At 34.2% G+C, this 18,385-nt stretch overlaps 5 protein-coding genes and 2 long non-coding RNA genes across 13 annotated transcripts in view; 4 read left to right on the forward strand and 3 right to left on the reverse strand.

Moving 5' to 3' along the window:
• The first annotated feature begins 1 nt into the window (after position 1).
• LOC9324633 lies at positions 2-2,475 on the forward strand. 7 transcript variants are annotated; one of them, XR_002328964.1, is made up of 5 exons: positions 2-199; positions 615-1,004; positions 1,086-1,572; positions 1,679-1,923; positions 2,263-2,475. It is a non-coding gene; the product is annotated as an uncharacterized LOC9324633 (long non-coding RNA). The 7 variants fall into 7 exon arrangements; XR_002328960.1 differs by lacking the exon at positions 2-199 and having other exon boundaries at positions 207-1,004; positions 1,679-1,698; positions 1,794-1,923; XR_002328961.1 differs by lacking the exon at positions 2-199 and having other exon boundaries at positions 207-1,004; positions 1,679-1,698; positions 1,871-1,923.
• Positions 2,476-2,755: 280 nt separating this feature from the next.
• LOC9323159 (LEAF RUST 10 DISEASE-RESISTANCE LOCUS RECEPTOR-LIKE PROTEIN KINASE-like 2.8) lies at positions 2,756-3,974 on the reverse strand. Its single transcript, XM_021010277.1, has one exon. It carries the CDS (start codon positions 3,831-3,833, stop codon positions 3,072-3,074), a length of 762 nt encoding a protein of 253 aa, XP_020865936.1. The 5' UTR covers positions 3,834-3,974; the 3' UTR covers positions 2,756-3,071.
• Positions 3,975-5,849: 1,875 nt separating this feature from the next.
• LOC110231081 lies at positions 5,850-7,957 on the forward strand. The gene is made up of 3 exons (XR_002334167.1): positions 5,850-6,447; positions 6,900-6,987; positions 7,737-7,957. It is a non-coding gene; the product is annotated as an uncharacterized LOC110231081 (long non-coding RNA).
• Positions 7,958-10,794: 2,837 nt separating this feature from the next.
• Positions 10,795-12,011, forward strand: LOC9324634 (zinc finger protein 6). Its single transcript, XM_021034287.1, has one exon. It carries the CDS (start codon positions 11,185-11,187, stop codon positions 11,776-11,778), a length of 594 nt encoding a protein of 197 aa, XP_020889946.1. The 5' UTR covers positions 10,795-11,184; the 3' UTR covers positions 11,779-12,011.
• Positions 12,012-15,542: 3,531 nt separating this feature from the next.
• On the reverse strand, positions 15,543-16,790 carry LOC110231137 (agamous-like MADS-box protein AGL97). Its single transcript, XM_021036093.1, has one exon. The coding sequence runs from the start codon at positions 16,483-16,485 to the stop codon at positions 15,628-15,630; it is 858 nt and encodes a 285-aa protein (XP_020891752.1). The 5' UTR covers positions 16,486-16,790; the 3' UTR covers positions 15,543-15,627.
• Positions 16,791-16,952: 162 nt separating this feature from the next.
• Positions 16,953-17,870, forward strand: LOC9323161. The gene has a single exon (XM_021036094.1). It carries the CDS (start codon positions 17,062-17,064, stop codon positions 17,746-17,748), a length of 687 nt encoding a protein of 228 aa, XP_020891753.1. The 5' UTR covers positions 16,953-17,061; the 3' UTR covers positions 17,749-17,870.
• Positions 17,871-17,925: 55 nt separating this feature from the next.
• LOC9323162 overlaps positions 17,926-18,385 on the reverse strand; it is a 3,694-nt gene continuing 3,234 nt past the window's right edge. The window contains 2 exon segments of the mRNA XM_021036092.1: positions 17,926-18,336; positions 18,338-18,385. The exon segment at positions 18,338-18,385 is cut by the window's right edge and continues 223 nt beyond it. Coding sequence (XP_020891751.1) covers positions 18,012-18,336; positions 18,338-18,385 — 373 coding nt within the window. The 3' untranslated portion in view covers positions 17,926-18,011.

Raw genomic sequence — 18,385 nt, forward strand, 5'->3', positions numbered from 1 at the left:
TTTTCTCCTAGACCTAAACAAAATCGCTTAGACCTAGCCACCCATCCCAATTTCGTCCCAACCACCCACGAATCTCGCCGCTGCCACTGTCGAAGCTAGCTGTAGGTACTAAACATGCCACCGGCCCCAATTTCTTCCTCCGTCAATGGTCACAATTTTGTCCTCCGTCACATGCTTCTGGTTTCGCCAACTTGTAGAGGTGTTTATCATCAACCAAAGATTTCTCGATTTGTTTTCTCTTTATGATTTTCTCTTCCGAATCGATAGCTAGTGAATTAGGGCTTTCTCTCAATTGTTGAAGCTGCCTCTTCTTCTTCACTGTGGCTCGGCGTCGCCACCATCTGAAGACCCCTATTCATGGCTTTCGGGAAATTCTCACTGTGCATCTCTATCATCCCCGCTTACATTTCCAGATTCTGTATCGAAATCTCTCATTCATTCAACTTTATCTCTTATTGTTGCTTAGTTTTAACCAGTTTGACTTGGGATTTTGATTATGTAGTTTTTCTGTAGATGAGCTCATTGTGCACTCTAGATGTTCGATAAAATGTCTAGGTGAGACTCAAACTGGAAAAATTGCATTAAGCCGGTCTGTTTTTTTATTGGTGTTGTAGGGTAACGATCTGTAGTAGGAGGTAAGAACAAGAAGACAAAAAGACTGTTCCTAAGTCCGATAATCTCTATCTCAAGCTTCTCGTCAAAAAAAACAAAACCAGGAAAGGTCTTTTATGCTTCTTTTTCTCTATTTGTTCCATTGCTTTATTAAGATTTGGTCATTTTAAGAGTTGAAATTGTAAGTTCTTTAATTTGTTTCCATGGTTGATTACGTTTAGCTACTTTAATTGTATTTCTCACTTGTTGGAAATTTCTTTTGTGATTTATAGCTTGTAAAAGCAATTTCCAATCTCATATGTTATCCATGTGTAGTCGCTAACTGAGAAACAAGGAAAGGAACTGCGAGAGATGAAAGGAGGCATCAACATCTTGGACAATCTTAACAATAGGTGTCTTGTTTCTCAAATTTGTGTATTTCTAAACAAAGTGAAAAAAGAAGGTCTAATGGTTTATTTTTATTTGGTCTCTAGAGAGAGACAAATCATGGATATTGAAGCATCCTTTGAGGCATGCAAGTCTCAACCAATTCATTCCACCAATAAAAACGTGCAACCGGTTGAAGTTTTACCACTGTTGGCATATTTTGATAGGTTGGTTGCTCCTTATTTTCCCTTTGAGACAATCTTAAATCTGAATTTCCGAATCGGCCAATTTTTTCTCATAATAGCCCTGCATGTAGACACAACAATGAAGCCCTTGAAACCTGACACTTTACGGTATTATATGTATGTTGGCATTTTGTGAAGGATCTCCTGTGGTGGTAAACATGCACGTATAGTTTTCTAGTTGCTATAGAATAATGTAATCAATTGGATGGGAAAGCCAGCCTTGTTCAAATGTAACCATTTTTTTGGAAGGTACTTTCTTGTTACTGCTAGCCTTTTGTATTTGATTTCTTATTTTGCAGCTTGTATAAGGGTCTTGCTCCTCTTTGGCTGTGAAGTTGATGATCTTCAGGTTTGGGTACACATTGTCTATTTGAATTTTTGTGCTTTGTTTGGTTAATTTCTCCGTTTGATAGTATGGATTTTTTGTGGATGACTTGATGGTTGGCAAAATAAAGAACAAGGAAGGATAATTCAGGTGCTTTTGATATTTCTAACATCTTAATTAGTTTTACATTTTGATAAAAACATAGGTTGTATTTTGTTGTTATGTATTCTCTTTGTGATATGCAGAGATCAGTTTATAAGACAAGTGGAAATAATGTTAATACTTTGCTGCTCCAAATACCTTTGCTTTAATGTTATTACAGATAGCTGAGCATAATATACAAGAACATGTTGAGGACGAATGCTCACGAAAGAGGTAGTCTTTTAAGAATATAAATACCTTGCTCTTTCCTTTTCTTTATTCTGATGATTTTAAAACTGTTGTGTTTTCTATGGTGTGGTGTGTCTACTTTAGGTAGAACTATTTGTAACTAATGATTTCACCATGTTTTGTGATCTCGTTATTTGGTTTATATACATGGATTAGTTTAGCATCCTTTTTGTTTAATATTATTACCATGAGCTTCATCACCACTATTGGGTTTGAATCTCTTTACCATGTAAAAAAATTAGAGACTGATATATGTATGAGTTATCTCTTTATTTTCTTCTAGATGTCTCTCTGAGTTTGTTAAATTTTTGGCGTTTGATGCAGCATTGATTTTAAGATAAAAACTATTGAGGAAACAAGATTGAAGACTGTGATATATGTTGATGCTTTTGTACACATGCTTACAGAGATTATGGACGAGAATGATATGGGAAGGCGAAACATATAAAGGAGATTGAAGTTTATCTTTATGATGTTAGCTTTATTTTGTTTAAAACTTTGTATGATGTTATGTAAAAAATGGATAATGTAGTAATATTTTTATGTATTTTGATGATTTATGAAAAAATAAAATTTATATTATTAATCCAATTAAATTTATTTTGCAAAACAGGATTTAAATATAATAACAATATATATATCAAATTGAATATATATATATATATACACATATATATATATATATATATCAAATAGAAATATGCTACAATACAATATAAAATAACACTAAATGTGTGCTATAATATAGTATATTGCAGCATTCTATTACCGCTATAATTGAACGATCTATAATAGCATGTCAAAAAACGCTATCGTATGGGTGTCCTCTACCATAGCTGCCGAGAACATAGCGTTTGTGAATTCGCTATCTATAACGTAAGATAGCATATTTTTAGCGCTAACAATGAACAAATTTCTTGTAGTGCGTGAAGAACCTGCAGTATGTTACGAGTTTTATTTAATACCTTTTCTTTACTATGTTTATTTTCCGTTGGTAACGGTCCTACTCAAAGTTTTACACTTTGTATAACAGATATTTAGTTGGAAGGTTTTAAGGATTTACTACAGGGTTGCTTAAAAACCTAGATCCACTAAATGAATAGTTTACTTCATTATGTGAATGCAGACTGTTGTTACTCACCTTTGTCGTAGCACCTAAAAGCATGAGGTCTGTCATAACAGAGACAGTGAAAACTGCCAGATACTGACTCGGAACCGCAGACTCCACCACTATCCAAACAACCTCTGCAAGATCTACCATCTCTGATGTTGTACCTAAGATCAAACCCCTTAACCAAAGCTTCCTCTAATGTTAGCCTTGACCGCTGAAAATCATCCAAAACAGAACTAAGAACTGGAACTTCTCCCAACTTTACGCACTCCGTAACAGAATCTGAGGTCTTAAACGTGTAATATGTTACCATATCCCCGTTGCTTTTTCTGCAAGTAAACGAAGAGAGCGGATTTACCATCTCAGGAGCAGGACAAATGAATAGGTCAATCTTCTTGGATGTAGGAGCGATTGTGAACTGATTGGTCCCGGTGAAGTTCAGGGATATGCTTGGGCATCTACCCTCGAACAAACTCTCATCGGCAACGGTTAAAGTTTGATTCTCCAAATCAAAAGAGATTACTTGAAGAGAGAGGTTTGTGAGAACTAAAGTTAGGTTTTGGTTGTTCTTGCAAGAGAGTTGAAACTCTGTTTGGCCGCAATAATTGGGTTTATTGACTCCCCAGAAAGGATATGTGACGTTTGGCAACAGCGTCGGACCCGGGCCACATCTCAGAGGTGCAAGGCACCCCTCGTACTGTTCGTCGGCGGAGAAGCAAGACGGGACCGCCGCGAGAAAAACTGCGACGGCGAATCTCAAGATGAAAGAAGTGGTGGTCTTCATGGAACGGTTGACCAAGAAATTTAATTCTGTTTACCAGGTTAATGATAAGCTTGGTTTGAAACCAAAACAAATTTGGTAACCTTAGTCTTATGTTAAATAAATAAAACGACTAATTCGTTATACGTTATCACTAGATTTTACCCCGCGGTGTACCGCGGGTTGATTTTTTTATAACTAAAAAATTATTTAGCAAAATTTTAAGTTGTATTTGTTTTGTTAATATTGTTTATTTTGTTTAGTGTTTCTGATTTTATAATTAAATTTTGATTTTTAATTCTAGGATTTCATCCATAGTATATTTTTTAATATTAATATCGATCTAAACTCGTTGCACCATATAACCCCGTCCCGTAAAATTAAACATCATTTGTTAATTTTTTTTGAATAATATTTTTATCTACTACGGGTCGCAGGTTCATGCGGATAAGCCCGTAGAGAGTTGCGGGTTTGCGGGTCGACCCGCCAAAAGAGAAGCTATCTTTTGAAACTCTTTGTTTTATTTAGAGGTTTTGAGAAAATATCCCTAAAAAATAATTTTCATTATATGAAAAAAAAAAGTAGAAAAAATTGTAGTATCAACAATCCCGAGTTTTACATCACTCGTTACTATTAATTTTTTTTTTTGCAGATAAAAATCAAAACTTAAATAAGTCGAGATTTTTAAAAAGATTGTGTAGAGATTTTTGGTAAATTGTTGAGAACATATTTGATTTCAAAATCTTTACTTAAATAGATAAGGAAATATTTTGTAGAGACTTTTGCTAAATATATGAGAAATGAATTTCATTTAAAAATATTTACTTAAATAAAACAAATCTAAATAATTAATGCTAATGGCATGCCATTGTAAATATTTCTCAACTTCAGGATTTATTTGCTAATTGTGATCCAAAAATGTATATATAGATATATAGATAACGATTACTTCTTTTTTTTTTTTTTTAGTAATAGGAAACTCATTGTGTACAATATGTGATTGGTATAATCAGTGTATAATATTAAGTTATCATTATTAGCTGTTGAGTAGAACGATTTCAGGCGACAACAACACAAGGAGAAGAGGAGGCATAGCCGCATAGGGCCTGAAGAGGAAAAACTGTGGAAGGTGCAAGGACCGCTCGTGGATAAAATAAGAGCATTTGAATTTTTCTGAAATTGGTTCAATTGCTTTGAAAGCAGTGGAGGAGATTTTTTGTGTTGTGTTACTGATGTTGGAGTTTCTACGGTGGCCAAAGACCAACACTGGTATGGTGTGATGAAAGAAAAGCGTAGGGCTCAAGGTTTAACACTTAAAGAGAGTTTCTGAACTCATGTATCCTGCCAAAGTAAATATTCGCAAATTACAGTGGAGTACCTTTTTCCGCCAAAATCAAAAACCACGGAATTATGTTTTGCCACCAAAATTTTGAGATCGTAATTTTTCTGGAAAAATTGTGAAATAACTCTTTCCCGCCAATACTTCTAAATTACGAAAATAGGAATTTTTACCAAATTTGTAAAATCGCAATCTGTGATTTTGCATGTTCGACGAAAAAACATTATTATGCGGTTTTACCACACAAAAAAAAACATGATTCACGTGTTTGGCTGGAAAACACGATTGGATGATTTCTTTTTTAAAGTAAACTAGATCCTGACCCGCACATTCGTGCGGGGAAAATTTTTTAATGAATGTCTTTGCATAAAGTTTGTATTAATATATTATTTTGTTGGTTAGTGAATTATATAATAGTATAGATACCCTAAACTTAGCATAATAATTGTAGAATTATGTTTTGTGTTTTAAAAATAGTTTGGTGCATAAGTTTGTGTTTTCTATTTGATTAGTTTTAAATTTAGAATTGAAAGTTGAGAGTTTTAAAAATAAATTAGCGTCAGATTTAAGTAATTTTATATGTGTTTTTTTAAAAATATATAGATTGGTGCATAAGAAATAATTTGAACAGTTGGAGAAGTTATGTGTCTAAAAGTTATTATACAAATGTTAAAAATTGAAAGAATATAATATTTTAAAATTTATAAATTAAATAGTTGGTAATGCAATATAATTGTTTATAAATTACTATTCGGTAATTCTCAAACATTTTTACGGAAATATAATTTACTGGCACAATAATCAAGCCGAGATATTTTTTTGTGGACGGAATATAATGTTAATGTTGACCCAATTATAAAGCTTCCTTCACCCATTTAATATTTTCGTTTAAATAAATTGATATTTAGTATATTAATGAATTTTAATTTATTTATTTGGACAGATTTATTTTTTATTTTAGAACAATCGTTATTGTCCTTGTTGCTTCTTAATGCCTAACACGTGTCTGAGTGAAGATATCTCTTCTTCTTCCTTAACGTATCATCGACTGGACTTTTAATGGGCCGCTTAATTTTGTAAGATATCTTTATGTACTCTTGTTGATGTATGTTGTCTTATATCAATAAAATTCAGAGAAAAAAAAATGTCGAAAAGAATAATCGTTGTCTCATCTTAAAAAACAAAAAAAAAAAAAACCCACCGAACAAAAGTAAGAACATGGCTCGATCGAAGAATCAATTGCGACAGCTATTTCGTCTCCGTTTATACAGTGTTGCAAATCGTGAATTCTTTAAAGAGGTAAGGTTGTTATCGAATCAGATCTATAGTTTTACTGCCTCAATTCCCAATCTGTGAATTTTTATGTTTGAATAGATATCCTTGTCCAAGGATTGTCAAGAAACACCAGATCTTCTACGGGTAACTATTGTCAATTGAATATCCAAATTTTTGTTTTCACTGAATTAAATCAACTAATACGAATTTGATTTCGTGTAGTTTTTCTCGTTAGCTACAGAAGCAAGATGAACATTAAAATTCCAGTTTACCGAGCTATTTTTTTTTTTAAACCCATCAATTTTTTACAGTATATTTATGTTAGCTGAAAAGAGTTCTATTTAATTTAGCTTCTATATATATATTTCAAATATAATGATGTTAATGGAAGAAAAGGATAAACAAAGAAGAAAAACTGATACGATTATTAGAAAACAATAGCTATTACCAAAAATTTAAACATGGAATGTATTCAGGTCAAGTATAAATTGCGAGTAACCTAAAAATGTGGAGGAGGCTATCACGTTTTGTCATTGGAGCTATTCAAAAATCTATTGGTTGAAGGTTAGTGTCTTAGTGAGATCATAATTTATACACTTTGTTTATTAGATTTGCATATTTACCTACTGTTATTGAGTCTAATTGTGGGTTACTTAATATAGAAAACTTTGTTTTTCTCTAGTATGTTAAAATGAAAGTACTAAATAAGAGATGCAAAGTATTAAAAATTCTACCATTGTTTGATATGCATTAATCACCTTTACACGAATGAACGATTTTTACTTGGATTCTGCATCTTGTCTTGAAAGGTTTGATGTTAGCAAGATTGGTGATATAAGATTTCATCCATTGTTAGAAATGAGAAACGAAGTAGCAATGTTGAAATAGCAAGATTGGTCTTTTGCAGTCATTTTTAAAAAAGAAGTAGCAAAAGGTTAGGGGTCGTTTGAAAGCTTAATGAGTATGGAAAATGGTATTAGTCATTCTATATTTATAGGGAAAAGAGGTCGGCTAGGGTTAAACCTATTAGATCAAAAGAATATATTTGCAAATCCATTTTTTAAATAAAGTTTTAAGGTATATACTTGATTTGAGAGGTATAGAATATATAGTTATTGTTATATTTGGAAAATATATTAACTGAATTCGAAAAGATTGAAAACAACCTTCAAGTTTGGATATTTTTGAAACGAATTATTGTTACTATTACTATCTATCCTTATTTTGTATTCGAAATTAAAGGGATACGTTTGTTTTGGTAATATCTTTAAATTCGTAAATGTCATTTTTGGTTTCCAATTAATTTTGTTCAGATTGCCAAAATCTCAACCGGCCGGATCAAGCAAAGGATCGAGCCCATGATCCGCGTGTCGACCCGCCAAAGAACCCCAGGATCTGCGTGTTTATTCGGTCCAGTAGCCCAAGATCTGCGGGTTACTTCCTTTCAAATTATTGTTTTACCCTTCTACGTGTTTCTTTTTTTACTCTTTGAATGCAAAATTCCTAATGGCATTCTTTGTAATTCTTTACCCTTTATAAGATTATTTATTATCTAATGCTTTCCAATTAATAGTATAGATTCATTTATCAATTTAACTATTATATAAATAGAAATTTATAAATGTCAACAATAATAATTTGAAAATTATCTACTGAGGCGTTTACCTTCGAACTAATACAAGAATTGGGCCAATAATAAGAGCCTACTAAAAATGATATGGACTTTATCTAACATGGATTTAATAAGAGATTGACAAATAAAAACAATCCATCTGGGACTGAGTCAATCTAATTGTAGTAGGGTTCTTTTTCTTTTCTTCTTTTGCCATTCATAGATATTGCCATATTGGGTTTCTAGTTTTCAACAAATGCGTTGAGAAGAATAGTTCCATAAATATTGTTAGTCCAAATTTTAGGTGTTAATATCAACAATAAATTTTAGTTTTTACTAATAAATCTAAGCTAGAGTGAAGAAAAATATGCATTTTGATATTGTAAATTCACGAATTTCAAGGTATAGGAGAGAAACCATAAGCATATATAAGTTCACAATTCAAACTAAAAAGGCTTTAACAATGCCTTTTTTCAAATATGGGTAATCTAATAAACCTTCTACCTTTGATGATTTGATCACTCATATTCTGTACGTGATTTATATATAACTAGGTATTCACTATTTCACTTTGATTTTGATCACTAAGAACATCAGAGAACAACTACATGTCATGTACTATACATGTTCTGAGTTCGAGAAGAGCTAGTTTTGGACCAAAAGACACGAAACCTGCCTACAAAAAATTTAAATGACTGCAAAGATATTTGTAAAACTTAAGATGCTTTGCGTGAGGGTAGACAAAAAGAGGCTTGTCAAGCAAAAAGTGGACATAATGGATGAACTAGTTAGTGTCATGAAGTATTTGTCTAGAACGTGAACATCTTTCTTCTCTACTTGAAATCCCTTTAGCGAAAGAGACATAAACAACAATAAACTTTTTTTTTTGATAGGAACAACAATAAACTTTAAAGTAAAAGAAACCAAATATTGAGACAAAATCTTGTTAAAGGTTAGATTAGGTAAGAGATTCACTCCAAGAAGCCAAATAAGACATTGCAACGTAAAAGGTCCTGATAGTGGTGAACTGATATTTGTTTCACCACTATCACATAGTTTTCCTTGTACGTTGAACTGAAAAAAAAATCATAAACCACCGACGATATAAATGTTTACGGTCTGTATTTGCGTGATCTGTGAGCTGTAATTTTACGTCATATTACTATTGTCAATTTGTATATACTCGCAAGTAGCAAAATATATTTTGTGACAAATTAATAGCAAACTGAGTTACCATTTCATCCCTCTAATTAATTAACCTATTGAAATTAGCGACGAAAAAATTATTGCAGCAATTTTTAAATTTTTTACTATAACGATTGTTAACAACATATCAAACGTGGTTGCATGAAAATATATCAAACTCTGACATTTAATAATCTAAGGTTATGCTCACATATTATAAACTTTTTAGAAAACCTAATATACCTTTATTCAATAATTAAATATAATTGTTTTACTTGATTTAACTCTAGATAGTAAGGGTAAAATTAGAAATGTTACATAAAATTTGCATAGGAAATACAAAAATCTATCTTTATGATTCTGTTATTTTAATCTCTCTGTATGAAACGGAGAGAATAACAATCAATAACTTGTAGTAAATATAGGGATACATAGTGACCATGAAATGAAATAGATAAGAAAAGAAAAACAAAATAAGGTAGTTCAGATAGATCAATTAATTGTATTGTAGTTGTAAAGGAAAGATAATGATTTAGGTTAATTAAATTGTCAACTAAACACAAACTGGCAGAGTGTGAAGAAGACAAAGATGGTGACAAGTAAAGTTTTCAAATATCCTAAAAGCAAAGGTCATGCATGAGTTCAGGGGGGTAAGGAAGTATAAGCTTAGTTAATTAATCAACTATTTTACTTAAATTAAAAAGGGTTTAATCAATATAAAGCAGTGTTCTAAAAAGCGGTCTAGGCGGTCGCCTAGGCCCCGACTAGGCGCTAGACTATCATGCAACGCCTAGATAACCGCTTTGACCGCCTAAAATCACATAGTTCTTGTTTAATATATTTTTTTAATTTTAATAAGAGTTTTATTTATATATATAGTTAAAATATTCATATATTGTTTAATATAAATATAAATAAATGTTTTATCTAGTTTTTGTTTATAATTTCATAATTTTGAGTTTTATATAGATATTTTATATATAATATTATATTTATAATATTTTATGTTATAAACGTCTAAACCGCCTAAAAATCGCCTAAGCCCCGATTAAGCGTTCTAGGCGCTAGGCACTGGGTCACCGCCCGCTTAGCGCCTAGCGCTTTCTTGAACATTGATATAAAGTAATAATAATAGCATTTAAAAAGGTTTAGTGATCAAATCAGGTTTGTAGTTAGTAAGATTCGGGAAGATCTTGCCATGTCTAAACAAATACTTAATTTCAACGTCAATCACGCCAACACTTTAAACTTGATGTTAATCTATTGTTTATTAAAGTATTTTTGGTGGGACCTCAATTATAACCTGATTAATCATACACAAATGCATAGATCATTATATTAAGTGGGTAGATCAAAGATCTATTCAATAGAATTGTAATCTTTTAATTATTTCTACAAACTAAAAACCATATAGTAAGAGAAAATTCCTTTATGTCCAATCAACTAATTGAATGGTTCAAATCCCGTGACATAGTTGAAAACTTAAACAATGATGAGATTATGTATATGCTTATCTATACTAAACTATATAATATACGATTAATGCTTTACGAGGTATGTAGACCTTCCTATCTTTTATATTATTCTTATGTCTATTATGTGTACACGCACACAAATATGGTACATGTAATCATTTTATGTAACATATATGTATATAACAATTTTCTAAGAATTATTAAAGATGTATTAAAGAACCATAAAACTCGGAAACTTAACCATTAATCATATATATAAAAGATTGTAAACTATGTGGAAACATGCCATAAGCACTCCATAACAAAGTGAGTGGACCAACCTAGACTCCATAATTATTTTAAATCTCATCTTAATTATATAAATATATGCACATGCAAACTTAAGCTTGATCTCATTTTAAGTCTTTAATCTCATCTTTCCATTTTCAAGAAGACTTTTAAATCTGTCTCTCTCTCTCTCTTCCTATCTCTCTCTTTGTACATACATATATGGCGACAGAAACATCTTCTTTGAAGCTCTTCGGTATAAACCTACTTGAAACGACGTCGGATACAAACCGGTCGTCCGAACCAAGATCCGGACCCGGAACTGGATCCGAGTCACGTAAGTACGAGTGTCAATATTGTTGTAGAGAGTTTGCGAACTCTCAAGCTCTTGGTGGTCACCAAAACGCTCACAAGAAAGAGCGTCAGCTTCTTAAACGTGCACAGATGTTAGCTACTCGCGGCTTGACACGTCATCATAATTTTCACCCTCATACCAATCCGCTTCTTTCCGCCTTCGCACCGCTGCCTCACCTCCTCTCTCAGCCGCATCCTCCGCCGCATATGATGCTCTCTCCTTCTTCTTCGAGTTCTAAGTGGCTTTACGGTGAACACATGTCGTCACAAAACGCCGTTGGGTACTTTCATGGTGGAAGGGGACTTTATGGAGGTGGTATGGAGTCTATGGCAGAAGGGGTTAAGGCTCACGGTGGTTCTTTGCCGGAGATGAGGAGGTTCGCCGGAGAGAGTGATCGGAGTAGCGGAGTCAAGTTAGAGAATGGTATTGGGCTGGACCTCCATTTAAGTATTGGGCCATGAATGATTTTTATTTTGGCCCAGTAAAAATCTGTAAAATACTACTCGGATCTCATTTATCTAGAGTGTTTTTTTTTTTTTTCCTTAATTTCAGTTGAAATTAGTGATTATTTTTTTCTTACTTTACCAAATCTTATATTCTATGTATGCGTTTGCTTTCACCTTTTTTATATTCTTCTTGTAAAAATGCAATGTGAATTTTCTTCCCTATCATTCTGTCAACTTTGGTTCAATTATTTAGTAATCGAAAATTATAGCTAGGAATAGTGTTGAAAGAAGTTGATTAGCTAGTTTGTGAGATGCATACCAAGTCGATTTCAGTTTTCTATTACTTAAGAGTAGCAAGAAGAAATCTTTTATATCTTTATCCAATGGTTATCGTTTTGCTTGTCCTTTACCAAGTTCTCAGTATATATCTGAAATGAAATCACAGTCTAGTATAAAAAATAGATGTGCTCATAACCTTGTGTCGCGTGGAGTAAAGGACGTGAGTGTTGAGTATGAAACTCTCAGTAGAGATATGGAATCATACCTGCCGAGATCGTTAAAGCCATCAAACTAGAGAAAAAGAAGTTGGCTTTAGTTAAGTAAAGTTGTGCTTAAACTTAGTCGAATCTCGGAACTATTGACACACAAACCGTCGGATTATGTAGGTATTGAGGTTGATGCTCTTCGGGAGCTGCTTCCCTATAGTTGTCCTTCGGCAAAGCGGGATCAACTTCTTGCAGATGTTACGGAGGATGAGGTGAGAAAAGTTTTGTTTTCTATGCCTACAAATAAATCGCCGGGACCGGATGGTTACACAGTGGAGTTCTATAAGGCAGCTTGGTCAATTATTGGAGGTGATTTCACAGTTGCAATACAATCTTTCTTCAAGTTTGGTTTTTTGCCAAAAGGACTAAACGCGACAATTCTAGCTCTTATCCCAAAAACAATAGATGCACGGGTGATGAAAGACTATAGACCCATTTCTTGCTGCAATGTGGCGTATAAGACTATCTCAAAAATATTGGCTAATCGGTTAAAGACCATTCTCCCCGATTTCATTGCTCCGAATTAGTCAGCGTTTATTGAGGATAGACTTCTAATGGAAAACTTACTTCTTGCCACTGAATTGGTGAGAGATTATCACAAGGAAGGTGTGTCTTCTCGTTGTGCTCGCAGCAATGGACCTACTAGAACAATTCATTCATTAGATTTCTCTATGTATATCAACGGCCTCTTTCTCTATTCAAATAAATGGAGAGCTTGCTGTTTTTTTCAAGAGTAAAAAGGGGTTGCGACAGGGATGCTCTCTCTCTCTCTCTTCATATCTATTTGTGATCTGTATGAATGTTCCATTGCTTGAAAAAATCAGAGCTCAGATTAGTTCGTGGAAAAACAGATTTCTATCCTTTGCGGGAAGATTACAACTACTACGCTTCGTGATCGCAAGTCTTACCAACTTCTGGATTGCTACATTTCGATTACCTTCTGCCTGTGTAAGGGAGATAGAAAAGATATGTGCTGCATTTTTGTGGTCGGGACCGTCTCTCAACACAAAGAAGAACAAGGTAGCGTGGAGGGATGTTTGTAAGCCAAGGGATGAAGCTGGTTTGGGGCTAAAATCTGTGGTTGAGAAGGTAGGCTGTTTTAAGCTCATATGGCGGATAGTCTCAAGTCCTAATTCACTCTGGATAAATTGGATTAGAAGAGAACTCATTCGATCAGGTTCATTCTGTCCATCAAAGAAACCACCTCTTTGGATTCTTGGATGTGGAAGAAGTTGCTCAAATAAAGATCACAGGCCAAGGATTTTCACTCAATGGAAATTAAAAGCGGGTTACAAACATCCTTTTGGTATGATCACTGGTGCTCCCTTGGTCGTTTATATGATATTCTTGGTGTGAGGAGTTTCATTGATTGTGGGGTTTCCTCAAACGCTACGGTTGCTGCAGTCCTAGCAAATCACAGAGCTAGGCACCAACTTCTCCGATTGTTATTCCATTTTAAAACCTTCGCTCATGTCAAATTGGTCATCACCAAATTTGCAGGAACAAACATGATGAAGATAGAAACAAACAATTACACGACAGACGAGATCGCGTACTTTCACTAGAGGCTCAATGAAGAGTCTAAACAGCTATACCAAAGAAATTTTGGATCGAATATATTCCGCGAGAAACCATTTTTTAGTTAGAGCATACTCATTAACATTTACCATGCCCCATATATGATCAAATCCTATCTGACCTATCTTGCCAAGCCTATTTCAAAAACTGATTTTATCAAACACAAGCGACAAGAAAAAAAAAAGATAAGAAAAACGTGAGGCACACTTGACCACAATATGCTAACCAGTACCATCTGATTCCTTCATATTTAACCTCCAACAAAGCCTAAGATAAACCTATAAAGTAAGTATCCAACACAGGAATGAGCAAATCACATTGGAAACCTGTTCAAAAGCTTCAAGGACTTGAAAGGTACACGAGTTTCAACATCCATATGTGTGTTCCCAACATTACTATAGATATCAAAAGCAGTTGCTCAATATCACCTATGATCAACCTCCGAGTTACTATCGGTACAGGTTTTACCATTATTGTCAGGTAATCTATGGTTTGTCAACAAACTGCTCATTATCCCAGTGAAAAAGTAGTTCCTGTGGTTTTGATTGATCCAAAATCTCAAGGGAACAATGAGTCAACAAAAAGTAGCGGGTTAATGAAGAGAGACACAAAGTTCACAGTATCAGACGATCTAGTCATCACACTGATGAACTCAAGCTCATCTTTTTGCTTGCTAAAGAAGTTTGAGATTCACGCAGAGGATTTAGAGGTGCTACAAGTAAGCATCAGCAAAACAGAGGTACTGTTTAATAATTCGTGCAATAGTTAACTGATTCTTGTATCAGTTAGAATCATTTAACCGATTCTTTTGTGATCAAAACCAGGCTACAAGTTTGTGGAAGACTTCCTTTGTGACATCCTCAGCATTGAACACTTCTTTAAGAAACTTGATTTTGGAGAAGCTAAAGGTAGAGACTTGTTGAAGAAACAAGACAACCATAGATATTCTGGCAAAATCCACATTGTTCAATCTTTGTTATTAAGCATTATGAAATCTTCTTTGTGGTCTTGTAGATCCTTCTTAGAGACTATTAAGATTTCGAGAGCTACTTTTTCTCAATTTCTTGATACTTGCAGGCGGATCTAGAATAAGTTTCTAATGAGGTCAATGTATTATATGAAGAGAAAAAAAGGATCAACTCAAGAAATTTTAACCATTTTCTCTAATTTTCTATTACGTTTTAATAACAAATCAGTTAAAATATAAAAGTTATTGGGGTCAATTGACCCCACTCCCACCAAGGTAGCTCCGCAGATGAATTATTTTATGAGAACATTTTCAAATTTTCTCCATACTTCGTCCCAAACAATTTCCTTTCCTTGTTTAATTTGGGTTTACTTGAAACTTTAAATATCCACGGGTTGTTTTGTAAACAAACAGAGAGCTCCGGGAATAGAAATAAATTTCCTTTCTGGATATGTGTCGGAAACTGCTGAGTAGTTGATACAGCTACCAAATGTGTGCTTCCCTATTACGTAACCAAAACTATAAGTAACTTTTGGAATAAAATAAAAACTATAAGTACCAATAATCAACTAAAAATTAAATGAAACAGAACTCAAATTATGTATAGTTGATTTATCTTTTCACAAAAAAAAATAAAGTTGATTTTGCACAAATTATAGAAATAATCAAGCTTTTTATCATCCTCATAAGCTTAAAAACCAAAAAGAACAAAATCAAGCCGTTAATCGAAGATCCAATTTCAACATAACAACACAAATTGTCACCATAGAGACATCAGACATCATCCATATCCAAATTCATCGATAAAACTTCAGAGCTTGTCAGAAATTCAAAGATTTGATCGAGATCATCAAACTCTTGATAGCGCCCATCGAAGTTTCCAAGTACTAAACCATTGTTGTTGCTATTGTCAGAAACCGCTAGGGTTTGCTCTTCCGTGTTCTTATGAAACCCTTCGAAATTCACAGTTACATCATCTTGAGTGCAAACACTTGCAGAACACGTTTGAAGATTTAGGGTTTGCTTTTGATGATCAAACTCTTGATTGCACTCATCGAACTCAAACTCGTCAAAGATTTGATCGAGATCAAACTCTTGATTGCACTCATCGAAGTTTCCAAGTAAACCGTTGTTGTTGTTGCTGTTGTCAGAGACCGCTAGGGTTTGTTCTTCCGTGTTCTTATTCACAGTTATATCATCTTCAACGCAAACACTTGCAAAACACGGTTGACGATTTAGGGTTTCCTTTTGATGCTCTCTTTGCTTTTCCAACTCCTTCAGATCTCGCAACATCGTCGACATTGAATCCATCGCATCTCTCAACTCCTCCAGATTCTCTGATTTGGTCAGACTCTCATCTTCCCACCAAAACCCTAACTTTTCATCACAAGGACGCTGATTCGCGAGAAAAGCAGAGACAACACTATCAACAGAGGAGTGGCCAAAAGTGTAGAAAGAGGCATTGGAATTAGAAGAAACAGGAGTTGCTATGATCGCAATCTCTGCGTCGGAGAGAAGACAAAGCTCAGAAGCTTTGCTATATAGACCCTTACGACGTTTTGAGAATGAAACCGCTCGTGAATCTTTCTTCTCTATCTTCTTTATAGCAATCTTCCTCTTCAAGCCACCCATTATGTTTTTTCTCAATTTCACAAACAAACGAGAACGAGACAAGACTTAAGAATTTTGTGTTTGCTTGTTGTGAAAGAATATGATAATGGACTCACTCTGTTTCTAATCAGATATATATAGACTTAAGTCCTAAACTCAGCTTCTAATTAATCGATGTTATTTCCTTTTTCTAACAGTAATTAAACGACTAAGTAAAATTGTTTTCCTTTTTTGAAAGTAATTACTCAAAACCAGACGAACCAAGGCTGGTTCTGTTAAACCAATTTCCCTTTTTCTGATAATCGATCACCTAATCAGTAATTAAACGAAAAAAATTCAAAATTGTTTCCTTTTCTAAAAGTAAATTACTCAAAACCATCTGCAAATTAACCAGTAAACCAATATGCAAATTCTCTCTTTAACCGGTTTGGTCAACGGTCATTAAAATAAGACCGTTAAAAAGGGTAAAAGCGTCAATACAACAAAATATTAAGGAGCCTCTCTCCTTCTCTTTGTTCAATCAGACCGTTACGAATCAAAAAAAAAAAAAAAAAAAAAAGTTGCAAACTTTGTGAGGAAGAAGAAGACGATACAGTAATGGAAGATACAATCTCAAACCCTAGTATGGAATCTCTGTTTTTTTCCGTTGATTCAATCTCCGATACACAACAAAAACTCAAGCTTTTGGTTGATAATGGTGATTACGGATTCGAAAGAGGATCTAGATATGGAGAATACGCGAGATTACGAGAATCGAAGCTTCGAATGAAACGAGACTTCGAGAAGATTCTTAAGGAAGAGGAATTGAGATTTGGTTTTAATAGAGAAGAAGAAATCAGAGTTTTGCCGGAGAAGAAGACTAGATTCGGATTTATTCAGAATCAGAGGAAAACGTCGTCGTCTTCTTCATTGGCTCAATCGGTTCCTGATTTCTCTGCTATGATTCGTAAAGAGAATCGTCGACCACCGGTTAATTCGAATTTGATTCCTCGGAGAACAGAACTAACTCCACCGCCGATGAAGAGTAGAAACGCTGCCGTTTTCGCTGGTTCGGTGGCGAGAGGAAGTGTATCAGCGAGTGCTGGTGAGAAGAAAGGTATTGGGATGATGCGTAAGAGTTACGCTGCTGTTGATGATCTTAAGAAAATATCTATGGCTGCTGCTTCAGCCATTAACGGCGGTGGAGGAAAAAGGAAATCTATCGGCGGTGGCGGAGGAGGAGGAGGAAGGAAATCAATTGGCGGTGGTGGTCGGAGTATTCTAGGTTACAGACAAATTTACTGATTCTTTGATCTTGTTTGCCTCTAAAATCTAACATTTGTTGCTCAAAGTTTGTTTTTTTTTCTTCTACGAGTGTCTGTGTTTAATGGGTTTTTGATTGATAAAGATTAGTCCTTTTTCTGATTTAGGTTTCGGTGATTGATAGATTTTGTATCAATAACGATAAAGTTTGCATAGTTCTTATCAGAAAGCTAATAAACATTATCGTTGAAATAGCACAAGAAATGGTGAATTACAAATGCTATTTGACAAAACATTGATTAGTTCTAAAAGAGATTAGCTTTCACCGGTAAGGATTTCCCTAGATCGGTTGTTAACTCGCCAACCAAACACCGAAGGATCTCATATGCAATCTCTGATCCTATTCCAAATAGAAAAGTTTCAGGATCAAGCCATTTCTCCATTTCGATACCGATAACCTCATCCATGTTAATCCGAGTCCACTTTGGAACTTCTTCAAGAACACCTCGAATCAACTCGTCAGGTTTAGCACTGAAAGACTTTAACAATCCGCAGGAAATGTTTCGTTCTTCCAAGTGTTCGATCATAGCATCTACGAGGAACCCGCCGGTTAGTCCAGGGAGGTTGACTATCATGTGGGGTTAGCGGTAAGGTGGAGTCCGTGAAACAGGCACGTCCC

Source organism: Arabidopsis lyrata (genome assembly GCF_000004255.2).
Source record: "Arabidopsis lyrata subsp. lyrata unplaced genomic scaffold ARALYscaffold_2, whole genome shotgun sequence".
Classification (NCBI taxonomy): Eukaryota; Viridiplantae; Streptophyta; class Magnoliopsida; order Brassicales; family Brassicaceae; genus Arabidopsis; species Arabidopsis lyrata.

What these genes read in the sequence shown, in the direction of transcription:
- LOC9323159 (XM_021010277.1), bottom strand. Translation starts at nt 3,833, where the DNA reads ATGAAGACCACCACTTCTTTCATCTTGAGATTCGCCGTCGCAGTTTTT.
- LOC9324634 (XM_021034287.1), top strand. Translation starts at nt 11,185, where the DNA reads ATGGCGACAGAAACATCTTCTTTGAAGCTCTTCGGTATAAACCTACTT.
- LOC110231137 (XM_021036093.1), bottom strand. Translation starts at nt 16,485, where the DNA reads ATGGGTGGCTTGAAGAGGAAGATTGCTATAAAGAAGATAGAGAAGAAA.
- LOC9323161 (XM_021036094.1), top strand. Translation starts at nt 17,062, where the DNA reads ATGGAAGATACAATCTCAAACCCTAGTATGGAATCTCTGTTTTTTTCC.